The sequence below is a fragment of the Talpa occidentalis genome, unplaced genomic scaffold (assembly GCF_014898055.3).
Source record: "Talpa occidentalis isolate TD23 unplaced genomic scaffold, MPIMG_talOcc4v2.1 talOcc4.3, whole genome shotgun sequence".
NCBI classification, from domain to species: Eukaryota; Metazoa; Chordata; class Mammalia; order Eulipotyphla; family Talpidae; genus Talpa; species Talpa occidentalis.
Genome location: NW_023603184.1, coordinates 129,574,492 through 129,589,215, shown reverse-complemented (window position 1 = coordinate 129,589,215; position 14,724 = coordinate 129,574,492). Strand labels below are relative to the sequence as shown.

The 14,724-nt window shown below is 34.7% G+C and overlaps 1 protein-coding gene across 2 annotated transcripts in view; it reads right to left on the bottom strand.

The window, feature by feature from the left end:
* The window catches only part of PTH2R (parathyroid hormone 2 receptor), a 62,699-nt gene that overhangs the window by 27,204 nt on the left and 20,771 nt on the right, over positions 1-14,724 (bottom strand). For both annotated transcript variants that reach the window (XM_037523948.2, XM_037523947.2), the window contains exon 2: positions 4,835-4,937. In XM_037523948.2, the coding sequence (XP_037379845.1) occupies positions 4,835-4,937 (103 nt within the window). The remainder of the gene's footprint in view (positions 1-4,834; positions 4,938-14,724) is intronic.

Genomic DNA, 14,724 nt, shown 5'->3' with positions numbered 1-14,724 from the left:
CAATTGTATGGGGGAATATAAAAATAAAATTTAATATTAAAAAAATAAATAAAAATAAAAAAAAAATTATAAAAACAGAAAAAAAAAAAGAAAAACAGGCAGCACATGGATTTGGCCCTCAGGTCATTTATTTAATGTAGGTCACTTATCTCACAGATTTGCTAAACCTAATTATAAGCCAGTAAGCTTTGGATGGCTTGTTATGCAGCACAAGCTAACTAACACCTTGATCAACAGAAATTCATTAATATTAAGGAAGATCAACTCTGTAATTAGAATTTCATCATAAGTGAAATCAGCAATATATTATTCCAATTAAAATCTTCCACAAAAATACCAAGTGTTCATTACTGAATAGAATAGGAAATGCTTGAATTTCTACAATTCAAATTTATTTCTGATGCAAGTGATTGCTTGGAATTTTGGATATATTACTGAAATTACATAATATACAAATTATGCTATACATAAATATAATGTTATCTTTCATAACTTAATAAATATAACTGAAATTTTATTCCTCTACCTCTCACTTGGTCCTCTGTCTCCTAGACAGGTATGCACACATATGCACACACACACAGCTAAAATAAAATTACTACTGAAGTAGGCTTTAAAAAGCACAGCTGCTATGCAAAATTATAAATCCATTGATCAAAGGAATGTTAAGGGAATTTAAAATAAGGCACACAAAAGTTACAGATATTTTATTCTGTATGTTATATGTATTATTTAATACAAAGTGTCAATAGGATCCTTCATGTGATATGTCAGTTGGAAAAAAAAAAAATTTAGTCTATGTATAACATTATTAGTTTCAGGTGTAAAACATTATAATTCAATTTATATATATTACAAAATGATCACTGCAAGTCTAGTTAACATGCATCACCGTGAAGTTACAAATTTTTTTCTTGTGATGTAAACTGTTATGATCTACTCTCTTGGCAACTTTCAAGCATTTACAATACAAAATTACTAACTCTAGTAGCCATGCTAAGCACTATAGCTCCATGATTTATTTATTTGGAAGCTGAGAATTGGTACTTTTCAACACCCATCTTCCATTTCACCCACTCACCAGCCTCCCACCTCTGGCAACCACCAATCTGTCCGTTGTATCCATGAGCTCAAGGTTTTTGTTTATTTAAATTCCATATGTAAAGGACATTATATGGTATTTGTTATTGTCTGACTTAGCACAATGCCCTGAAGGTCTGTCCATATTGTCAGAAAAGGCATGATTTCCTTTTTTATGACTGAATAATATTCCACTAATAATATTCCATATATGTGAAGAAAATATATATGTACATATACATGTACACATATATTCTCTTTATACATCCATCAATAGATTCTTAGGTTGCTTCCATGTCTTGGCTATTATAAATGACTGCAATGAATATGGGGGTACATATATCTTTTCAAGTTAGTGTTTTTATTTTCTTCAGATACTCATACATGGAGTTGATGGAGCAAATGGCAGTTATACTTTTAGTTTTGAGAAACCCCCCATACTGTTTTCCATGTGACAGCACCAATTTACATTCCCACAAGCAGTACACAAGTGTTCCTTCATCTTCACATCCTCACCCACTTGTTATTTTTTTTTGTCTTTTTAAAAAGACGTTACTTTTTTCTCCAGTCCCCCAGTTTTGTTTTGTTTTGTTTTTGAGGTAGTATTGGTTCATAACACTGCATGATTCATGATTCAGATATAGTTTCACGCCTCTTTGGATCTAAGTAACCACACCCCACCCACAATCAAGGCACCCATAGTCTGAGACCATTAACCACTGGGCATCCTACTCTTTGCTCTCTACTTGCCTCCTCTCCTATCTGGTAGCCTCCAGTGCTACAATCAAATTTCTAGAATTTTTCATTTGGTTTGTTTGATCATTTGTTTATCTAAATCCCACATATGAGTGAAACCATCAGCAATTATTTTTCTTCTTCTGACATCACTTATCTTAATCCCTTTCAATACCATTCATGTTGCTGCATATGGCAAAAGTTCATTTTTTATAGCTGCATAGCATTCCACTGTGTATCTGTACCACATCTTCTTAACCCACTCCTCTATGATTAGGCACTAAGGTTGTTTCCAAAACTTAGCTATTGTAACTACAACTGCAATGAATATAGGAGTGCTTATATCCCAGGTTTCTTTCTGGGCTCTGTGCAAGAATCCATTTTCTTACTCATTCTAGCTGTTCACAGAATTCAGTTCCTTGCAGTTGTAAGACCAAGATCCTCATTTCCTTGCTGGCTGGCAGTTGGGGGTTATTCCCAACTTCTAGAAACCACTTGCATTCCTTAGCAGGTGGTTCCCTTTGTCCATTTTCTTTTTTTTTTTTTTAAAGATTTATTTATTTATTTATACAAGCACTGGGTACAGTCAGAAGCATGGGAGGGTGAGAGAATTCACCAGAGCCAGAGCGGGGAGCAGAACAGGCAGAAGGACCGAAGTACACTGCTGAGGGGAGCAGCGGGCGGCAGGAGAGGTCTGCGTGCCCTGTGGGACCCTCCTCTGGTGGCCAGGGAGCAGCTGGGGATCAAACTGGTGCCACGGAGGCTGCGGGCAGCTTCACAACCCAGCGCTCAACCACTGCGCCACCGGGGAGGCCCTCCCTTTGTCCATTTTCAAGATCAACAAGACAGATCAAGTCCTTCTCAAATTTCAAGTCTCTCCTTTTCTCTAAGTGACTCTTCTGCCTTTCTCTCCTATTTTTAAGTGCCCATTTGATTGTCCAGGATAATATCCTTATGTCAAGGCTCATAGCTTGAATGCGCATAGCATCAGCATTGTTCCTTTGCAATGTAATATATCAAACACAGCATAACTCCAGATATTAGGTTGTGGACATCTTTGTGGAGTCAATTACTCTGTTACCACAGTACTATCCAATAGAACTCACTCACATTTCTAGTTACCAATTACAGTAACTGTACTGAAGGTTTTGTTCTAACTAATGTTCATGACATCAAGTTGTTTGTTCCGTTTTAAACAGAATCAGCAAACAGGACCTCATACAAACACTAAATTCTACAGAAAAGAATTCAGCATAAACCTGAAATTGGCTTCCAAGTACCCACCTTATCACATGGAAACAAATAATTGATACGCTTCAAGGGTTACGCATGCAATAAGAAAAGAAAATGTCTTCCCTCACCCACACTGTTTTATAAAAGAGAACATTTTCTTGGAAATGCATTCACTTTATTCATATAATGAAAGCCTGAATTTACATACCACAAGCTACCCAGGAACTCATCCCACTGGCTTCAGCTGCTGGTACACAATTTCACCCGCTTCTTTCCACCATTCCCTACCTTTTGTTTGTTTTCTTTTTAATTTAAACTGAATAAGATTAATCAATCTCTCCCATCAACTTGGCCCTCCGCATCCTTCTTTATCTTGATATTGTTCCATAGGAATTCCTATGTAGTCACTATCTTGAACTAGCAAGGCATCCTTTTCATCTGGATGACCTAATCCTTTACCAGATATCTACTGCACAATCTATGTAATTTGAACCTGGCCACACATTTTTGTTTTCCTGTGACTAGCTGTTACTCTAATATAAAAGCTGTCATGTCATCTGGAATTTTTCCTACGAGTCACATGACAGAACGTGGTCTTCATACCAGTTTTTATATGATCAGCTTGTTCTATAATTACATAGTTTAAAAACTGCTTTGGAGAAAAATCTGCTGATTTTTTTCCTCATGCTATAAAAAGAACAAGTTTTTTTAATAACTTAAAAGATACCACCTCACATACATGAATACACACAGATACACCCCCAAATTTTCAGAAAACCAATACTCCCTCCAAAAATGTTTCTACAGATCATATTTATCTCTCTGGTAACTCTTTGTTAAAGACAACAATAAATAGCCACAAAAGGTTGAAAATGTTAGGGAAGCCATGACCGCACACAGATTGTAATTAACATCCTATCTTTGATCATCATTTCACATTCTGTGTGAGTAAATACTTTCATTATTTTGCAAAAAATTAATTGCTAATGACTCATCTATCTCCCTTCATAAATTAACACCATGCATTACATTCCTTGTAATCTTTTGTGTGTAACAGGACAAACTAATTATTAGCAAGCTTGTCAAAGCATGGATACAACAATATAAAATTTGGAGAAAATAACTTTGTCTCTTTTAGGTTCTACAGTGACTCCTAATACAGTGTAACCTGACGTTTGTGAAGTAAAATCAGCATAGATTAAGGCAAACCAGCATGCATGTGAAGTCTCTACAAGCAAAACAGATCCCAGCCTCCCCAGTTGCACAAAGGAGTGAGACTCAGCACTATCAAGCTATAGGCAGCCACTGTGGCATGAGTTCGATCCCCAGCCAGGGAGCTAGCCCACATGACACAGCAGACTTCTTTTGTTTCACCTGCTGCTCCCTCAGCAGTGTATTTCAGTCAATCCACCTGTTCTGCTCCCCACTCTGCCACTGATGAATCCTCTCACCCCCCACACCTCTTGCCTTCACCCCAGTTCTTGTATGCATAAATAAATAAAAATAAATCTTTTTTTAAAAAGTAAGACGGATCCCAAAGAGAGGCCTGAAGAAGAGGCTGATGGACACACGCCAAACACACAAATCAGGCAAGTCACTCCTACAGGAAATGAAAAGTCAGCAGGTTAAGGAAATAAAAAGAGCGATTTGCTATGTGCCCATTCATATGGAAACATGGTATGACTGATGAGCAAATCCTTAGCACTTAATGAGAAGGGATATGCGCAGTCTTTGTGAAGGCTGGGGTGGGAGCACCAAGGAGACACAATATTTGTAGTATCTCTACCTCCTTCCTGGAGCTGAGCTGTGATGTTGAGTTCACACTGCACTTTAGCTTTCAGCACAAGGACGATCTGCTCCTCTATAGTAATGATGCCATCAGAATCCATCTGCAGAAATGAACAAAATAGAAAGAGAGGAAAACATTCCCATTGTCTTTATTTAAATTTCATCATTCTACCTACTAATGTCATTGAAAATTAGTTTTGATATCGAGTTATCCAAAATAGTCCTTTATCTGAAAACATTTCAAAATCCACCAATGTATAAGATTTTAGAATAATCATAACTTTTCTATAGTCTAAAGGAAAAAACCCATACCATAAAGTTTTAATATGTTAGGTAATTATATTAACTATAACATAATTAGAAAAAATAATTAAAAAATGAAATTCTCCTGAAATGATAGGAAGATGCAATATTTGATTATGTTATAATACATCAGTTATACACATAAAAAGATAATATATTGAAAGACTAAATTGAACTCTACTGGAAAATTACCAGTGAAACCTTGGACAAATCACTGGACACCTTTGAGTTTTTATTTACTCATTTATGAAACGAAAGCATTACCTCAAATGGTCTCTATTTATCTTTTTGCCCTTTTTTTACATATTTATTGAGATATTGACATATAAATGTGTGCACATTTGTAAGTTTAAAGTGTACAAGTTGATGCTTGCATCTATCATCTATGATATGCATATGTATTATGAAATGACTACCCTAATAAGGTTTCTTAACATTTCTATACCCTCACCTATCATTCTTTGACACAGTGATGGTTTTTATCCAACTAGTAATGCAAAAAAAATTTCATTATTGGAAAACTTTAATTTCAATGAGATATATTTTAGATATGATTAAATATTCATAAGTGTTTGTTCAAAGTATAGTGTTTTGACCATCTAGATGATACCTATGTAAAATGTAGATTCTTAGGCTGTGCACTAGACCTAGCTAATTAGAATGCAGATTCAGCTAATTAAGAGAAAAGTGGTAATCTTCATGTATCACAGGAGCCTCTGTGATCTTACATTTACTTTAATGGGTTTGAGAACCAACATATTTAAAGGTACAAGATAATGTAAAAATCATTCCATTAGTCCAGGGTCGATCAAAAAAGCAGAACTACTAAGAGATTAAGAGACATTTTAGAGAAGAGACAGAGATGATAGAAGTAAAAGAAAGTATTTGTTAGAGAGATTTGACCTTAAACAATTGTGGTAACACTGTCCCTGGAAGATTTTTTTTCTTCTCTTTCTTTCTATCTTTTTTTGGGGGGAGGAGGGACTGGTGATATAACTGGAAATACACAGGTCAGATAGCGAAAAAAAGAATATGAGTATAAAGTCAGGAAGAGTAAAAACAAGCTAGAATAATGTGCAAGAGTAGAAACCATAAGAACACACTGGAATCCATGCTAATTCTCAGTACCTCTAATCTTGATAATGTGAATATCCAGCAGAAAGAAGATACCCTTCATCATGGACCTAACTACATTTGACCCAGGAATTAGAGAAATTTCAAAAAGACCCAGGGGTAGTTTACTGGCCTGTGCTGGTCTCCACAGTGAGAGGAGATAGGAGATAGATCTGCAATAACATGTATGAAATACAAAGATACCTACCCTGATCTTCTGAGGGTAAAAAAAAAAATGGCTGCTACCTCACATAAGCCCTTCAATGCTCACGAAAAAATTGTCTCTTGTGGCCCACACTATCTAGAAACATAAAGGGAAGGGAGTCTGGGAAATAAGGTTTAACATAGTGAAGTTGACACATTACAAAGTTACCGAAAATCCACTTCCTTTAACATGGAACCTAAATACATCTCTTTAACTACTCTAAATTTCAAAAAATAAATCAACAACAAAACCATCCATTCAATATGACACAATGCATTTAGAAGAGTCATCCCAGAAAAACAGAATTTTAAGGAAGAAAAAAATTGTATTTGTCATCTCCAGTTATATAAGCCAAACTCTGTGGCTTAAAACAATAGACATTACTAGTCTCATAGCTTGAGATGGACATAGCTGAGTGGTTCTGGCTCAGTGTTTCCAATGATGTTATAATCAAGACTTCAGTCTTACTGCGGTCACTGAAAGATTTTACTGGAACTAGAGGATCCACTTCCATAATGGCCCATACACATGCCTGGAATCCAGTACCTAGACTGGTCTCAGTACCTTGGTGGATGATGGGAGGAAGCCTCAGTTCCTCACCACATGGTTCTCTGTATATGGGTGTTTGATGTCTTTACAACATGGTAACTGGCCTTCACTGAGTGAGCAAGAGAGGAAGCAAGGAAGAAGCCCTGATGCCTTTTATGATCTAGTCTCAGATGTTATTCATGATCATGCTAAAAGCAAGTCACCAACTTTCACTGCAGGGAATAGAAATTAATCTCTACCTCTAAAAGAAGGTATCAAAATATTGTAAATATATTTTTAAAGAACCACAGTTTTTTGCCTGTGGTCATCTATTTACTAGAAAGAAAATACTTGGCGTTGTGTTTTCAGTACATTTATTAACAATTTTAGTGCTTAGGACTTTGTTTTTCTATTTTCTGTTTGGAATTCAAAGATTCTTAAATCAAATGAAAAGATAAAACCTATCAGTTTACCTAAGTGACAGACCCCCAACAATACAATAGTTTGCAAATCCCAAATCTTTCATTTCAGACTGCAAGTACCTTATTCCCTAGAATCATGCTTTTAAGGTGAGTCTTTTTACTGTGTGCATATGACATTATGGACCAAACATTATAAATAGAAAGATGTTTATGATTTTGATGATAGGAAGTGTACTTAGAGATTATTGTAATATGATTGATTATAGATGATGCCTAATATAATAGACTGGCATATTAAACCAAAGTAGAAAATGCAGAAAGAATAGCTATCATGAGTTTTAATATCAAATAATTGCTATTCCTGAAAAATTATTAATCATTTCCTCAATACATTTATATGTAACATACTTATATATAGTTTGGATATTTCTGGATAATGTACGGAACTTAATGTCCACACTTACTTTAATGATTCTTATAAAATGCAAGAATAATCAAAAACTAATTTGGGAGAGTTGAAATATACACCATAATTTAGCTATTAAGCAAACACAAATCAGATTCTGAGTACTACCTAATTACAGTAAAATTGAGCTATAAAAATCTCACATATAAAGTGGGAGCAGATGAGTCATCCAAGTGGGCAAGGCAGGAGGATTTTACTTCTTCCCATTTCTTCTCTAGAAATGGTCAGGCACCTTTCAAGTTTCCTCACCCCTGGCTTGTTTTTTCAATTGAATAGTTACTTATTTTTTACTTCAGTCCTGGAAAACAGTGGGTACCTGTGACCAAGCTTCAGAACTATAAATTTGATTCAGAAAAATTTCACTTAAAATTGTTAAACATGAATACTTCATTCTTGTTTCCTTTTGTGAAGATGTAAGCTTTTTACTGGGATAAACTTTTGGGAAACAGTTATATAAACAACAGCATCTAAAGATATTTTGTTCTAGAATATATGAACAGTTTAAATTTCTGACATTCCGGGGATCCAGTTGATCCCAGTGGTGTGAATTGTAACCCCCTCATTGGTATGTTGAATCTTTAATCCCCAATGTGATTACATCTGGAGGAAAAAAGTCCCTAAGGAGGTTAATTAAGGTTGAATGAGGTCATCAGGGTGGACCCTCATTGAACTGATGTCTTCTTATCATAAGAGGAAGTGATATCAGGAGTGTTTGTGCTCAGCGGAAGTGGCATTTTTCCTCAGAGGCCCTGTTTTCACAGAGAAGATAGCTGTCAGCAAACCACAGAGAGAGCCTCAGAAGAAATGTGCTAATTCATGATCTATTAAATTGATCTGAAGTCATTTCTGTGACAGTAAGAAAGTATTTAACGACTTCTAACATGCTTTCTCTTTCCTCCTTTGCTATCGATACAATTGTTCTACCATACAAGACCATTAAAAGCATCATGTAATTAAAACAGAAGAGAGGTTCTCCTACTCAGAGTCTATCACCCCAAAGGCAATAACTGCATCCAAAATAACCGGTACATTTAGAAAAATAGATGTTAGTAATTTTTCCTGGGCAAACGATCATTTACCATTTCAGATAAAATGTTTTATTTCTATCTGTCATTTATCTTATGACTAAGAGAAGCCCTAATTTGACAATGTCTATTTTATTGAAAATATCTAAAAATTCCTATCAATAAAATTGTTAGTGCCATAATATGGCAAATCTTCATAATTATAATATTCACATTTATTCCACTTTCAAGTGAAAAATAATCCATATATTAGATGTATGTTTAAAAACATGCATTCCATTCTGATGGAGTAGATGTACTTTCTTCTAGTCCTCCCAGTAAGTAATATAAAAAACTCATAACATTATACATAAAATGAATATATGATGATCCTGCAAGGTAGAGAGCAGAAAGCAGACCAGTTAGAGATGTCAGCTCCCAGAGAATACAGTGGTATATTCTGTGGGTTCGTTTCTTTCTTTGTTTACCTTTTCATATTCTCAACTTAGAATGAGCCAGCAGATGTGAAATGAGTTTCCAAACTACCCAATATTAAGCATCTGAGAAGTCTGCTGTGAGGAGAGGAAAGCTGAGAATTTGATTTGAATAGGGTCTTGCCGTTATGGGAGAAGATGTGATTTCAAATATTACTGAGATAACGAAGGAGGTTGATGTGGCTTCCATTCTATAAGAGTGGTTCCCTACATGATTGATACTGTGAGATTCATTTTATCTTTTTTTTTAAGTTATACAGGAAGAAGCTGAAGCCCAGCCTCTAGATGCTATGGAAGAGACAGATTTGTTTTTCCAGATTTTGAAAAATAGAATGGCATTGTAACTAAAAACATGGGCATTGATATCAAGTAGACCTGGATGTGAATATGTGATTTTTTTTTATGTATTCTTAGTAAACAATAACTTTAGGAGACTTTCTTCACTTCTCACAAGCTGAGTCATGTCATCTGTAAAACTGGAAAATATTTGTTTCAAATTTAATTTATGCATTAAGTCAATGAGATAATGTATATGAAATATGTATAAACATACTTTGTTGGAATTCTCTTTGGAAAATATGCAAATAAAATTACAGGTGAATAGTGGAAATTTATACTTAACTTTGTAGGGATCTGTCAATACAGTTGTTCAATGGTTCTAGAAATGTATGAAACGTCAAATTACTCTGCATCCTCTCTAGACTACATCCTGCTAGACTTTTTAACATAGTCATTTTAGAAAATACAAGCTTGTATTATTGTGGTTTTAATGGACAATTTGTGTGTTTAATGGACATTCTTATCTGTCATAATTGTTCAGTCTTTTGCCAGTATTTTAATTAGCTTTGTCGTTTACTTGTCTTTACATATTAGTACTATGTACTGGTCACACAAAATTATAACTCAGTTTCATATTTGTTGTAGATTATACCTTTCTCTTTGATATTTTTTAAATATTGGATTTAACACTGTACAATTATAACATTTAACATTCTTTCTGATTACATTCAAGGGTATGTTCTTAATTAGTCCTTTAATGTTAACTTTTCTAAAGAATGAGGAAATTACATGTTTACCTTCTCAAGTTTTACCATTACCCAAATCATCTGAGCTAATATGTATATGTTCACAAATTTTCCATGCTTATCAAATACATGCTTCAATTTATTAATTTAAAATTCACAATGTTACATTCTTTTGCATATCTTGCAAGAATAGGTCTTTTTAATTTATATTTTGCATTGAAATGTTAAGATTTATGTTTGAATTATTTCATTGCCAGTTCTTAACCTTTTTTCCAAAAATTTTCCATTTCTGTTGCCTTCATGCATTCTGCGCATAGACATTTATTCATAATGTCTCTGCCTGAAAACACTAAAGGTATTTCTCCATGGTTTTCAACCTTTTTGGAATAAAGCAGAAGACTAAGACTAACATAAAGGGGTATTTTGCTCTTTCAAATAAACTTTTTATTCTCTCTGGGGGGATTACAATTCTGCTATTTTACAATTCTCTACAAGGAACTGATTGGCTTATTTAAATTATTTTTCCCCCAAGATATGGTTAGACCTCCTGGTCTCTGGAGATATCTACATGTGTTTCTATATATTTGTACTTATTTCTGCTGTACATACCTTTTATAGCTAGTTGAGCAAGTGTCCCTCAATTTTGAAATTTTTCCATGTTTATTATTACAGATGAAGTTTTAGTCAAATTAGAAAAAAATACTGTTGGTATATTGATTGAAACTACACTAAGTGATGAACAATTATATGCCAACCAATTCGAGAACTTGAAAGAAGTGGATGAATTCCTAGAAATATATAACCTACCAAGTCTGAATCAGGAAGAAAAAGAAAATCTGAATAGGCCAATTACTCATAAAGAAACTGAATCTATAATAATTAAAAAAAAAGTCTCAACAAGCAAATGATCAAGATCATATTACCTCACTGGTGAATTCTATCATGTAAAGAAATATTAATACAAATCATTCTCAAAGTCTTCCCAAAAACAGAAGAGGAGGGAACACTTAAAAATTCATTTTTCAGGTCAGAATTACTTTTATAACAAAACTAGACAAGGCCAATACAAGAAAAGAAAATTACAGGCCAATATCCCTGATGAATATCCATGTAAAAATCCTCAATAAAGTATTAGCAAACAGAATTCAACAACACATTAAAAGAATCATTTTCCAGGGATGCAAGAATTGTTGAAAATATGCAAATCAATAAATGTGAAGCATTACATTAACAAGATTAAGGATAAAAGTCATATGATCATCTCAATAGATGCAGAAAAAGCATTTGACAAAATTCAACATACATTATTCATGATAAAAATTCTAAACAAAATGATTTGGGTAAACCCCATAAAAAAGACTACTTATAGCAAACCCACAGCTAGCAATATACCCAATGGTGAAAACAGAAAAGTTTTTCCTCTAAGATCAAAAACAGAAGAATGCACACTATTGCCACTTTTATTCAACACAGTACTGGAAGTCCTAGACAGAGGAATTAAGTCCAAAAAAAAAGAAATAAAAGACATCTAAATCAGAAAGGAAGAAGTAAATCTGTCATTATTTAAAGATAACACACTATGTGTAGAAAACTCTAAAACCAGAAAACTGAATTAATAAATTCAATAAAGTTACAGGATTATATAATCAATATATGAAAATCTGTTATTTTTCTTTTTTTTTAATTTTTTTTTAAGATTTATTTATTTATACAAACACCAGGTACAGTCAGAAGTGCGGGAGAGCGAGAGAATTCACCAGAGCCAGAGCGGGGAGCAGAACAGGCAGAAGGACCAAAGTGCACTGCTGAGAGGAGCAGCAGGTGGCAGGAGAGGTCTACGTGCCATATGGGACCCTCGCCTGGTGGCCTGAGATCGAACCGGCGCTACAGAGGCTGCGGGCAGCTTCGCAACCCAGCACTCAACTGCTGCGCCACCCGGGAGGCCCTGTTATTTTTCTATATACAAACAAGAAAATAATATCCTTTATAATTTTATCAAAAAGCATAAAATACCCAGCAATAAATTTAACCATGGGGATTACGATCTTTACACTGAAAATTAGAAGACATTTGATGAAAGAAATTGAAGAAGACACAAAGGCACAATAGTCTATACTCATGGATTGAAAAAAACAGTATTGTTAAACTACCACCCAAAGCAATCTAAAGATTCAATATAATGCCTATCAAAATTCCAGTGACATTATTCACAGAAATAGAATAAACAATCCTAAAATTTGTATGAAACCACAAAAGACCCTGAAAGCCAAAGCAATTATTCAAAAGAATAAAGCAGGAGGCGTCATACTTTCTGATTCAAACTATATTACAAAGCTATAGTAAGCAAAACAACATGGCATTGACATAAAAAACAGACATATTAATCAATGGAGCAGAAGAAAAAGCTCAGGAGTAAACTCACATACATATGGTCTATTAATTTATGACAAGGGTGTCCTGAATATGCAGTGAGGAAAGGATAGACTCTTCAATAAATGGTGCTGGGAAAACTGGTGCTGGGAAACTGGAAACTAGACCACTATCTTCCACCATACACAAGATTTACTCAAAATGGATTACAGTTTTGAATGAAAGATTTGAAATAATATAACTACTAGAACAAAAGATAGGGAAGTAGGTCCTTGACATCAATCATGACAATGATTTTTTTGGACATGATATAAAAAGCAAAGGTAACAAAAGAGTGTGACTCCCTCAAACTAAAAAAGTTTTGTACAGTGAAAGAAACTACCAAAAAAATGCTATGTTATCTGTATATATGTGTTTATATTTTATATGAGCAAATGAGCTATACAGAAAGGAATAAGGGCATATACTACCTAAATGAGATTAGGGATGATTAGTGGTGAAAAGGAAAAACACATGTAAAATTTTTTTAAAAAGATAGAAAAATGGGAAAAATTGCATTGCATGTTGAATGAAAATGTAATATATAAAATTAGATTTATACCTTAACTAAAAGTATGAAATATAGGCATCTTTTGTCTTGGACTCCTATTAGGTTTACATACATATATCAAAAATGTTCTTTCTAAAAGCCAAAGCTATGTTGATAGTCTGAAGAGGTCTAAACTCCTAGTATATTAGAGATCTAATATATCTTCTACATTGATTTCTAATATATCTTCCAAGGTAGAAGTGCTCTTTGATCTCTAATATATCTTCTACTTCTTACAGAGGAAGAAATGAGACTCAGAGTTTTGCCACTTATCTACAGCAACCCAGCTCAAGAGAGCAAGGCATGCACAAAAGCCAGTACAATGTTCTCACACATGATTGCCTCTGCCAGTCAAGCTCCTTCTGCAGAAGTGCTGCTGTATGGTGGAGCTCATTTCATGTGGAAATGAAAGCAGACAACAATCAGCACTAGCAAAACACTGGTGACCTAAAAACAAATACTGTAATCACCTCACTTATATGTGGAAACAACAAAAGTACAACTCACAGAAGCAGAGAATGGTTGCCAGGGTTTTGGGGGGTAGAGAAAATGGGAAAATGTTGGTCAAAATTACAAAGTTTCAGTAACAGAATGAATAAGTTCTAAGAATTTAATATACAGTACAGTGAGTAAAGTTAACAAAACTCTATAGACACTTTTTTGGGGGGGGTGTATATTTGATATTTGTTTAGCGAGTAGACCTTAAGTGTTCTCACACACACAAATAGCAGCCATGAGAGGTGATGGATGTGTTAGCTTGATTGTCATAGTTACCTCATAATGCATACATATATTAAGTCATCACATTGCATGCACTTAAAAAAAAACCATGTTGCACAAAAGCAATAGATAGATAGATAGATAGATAGATAGATAGATAGATAGATAGATAAATAGATAAAACTTTTACCAATTCACTCCCTTTAAAAAAAAATGCACTGACTGTTATGGGACATAACAAATCATGAAGAAGATCATTTCTTTCAGGCAACTGGTAACAAAAACTGGAAAATACAAGAAATTCGGCTCCAGGCCAAACTGCTAACATTCCATCCATTTGTAACCAGTGTCACCACCCCAGGCAATACATCTGTCATGAAGCACAGCTGTGAGATCCCGGGAAAGTGTAGTGACTGAGAAAAATAATGTGGTTGATATCTATCAGCAATGAGAAGGCTGATTTAGGGCAAACACCATGAAGTACAATCACCATTAAAAACAAGGTCAACCAGGGCCTCCCCGGTGGCGCAGTGGTTGAGCGCTGGGTTGCGAAGCTGCCCGCAGCCTCTGCAGCGCCGGTTCAATCCCAGGCTGCTCCCCGGCCACCAGAGGAGGGTCCCACAAGGCGCGCAGACCTCTCCTGCCGCCC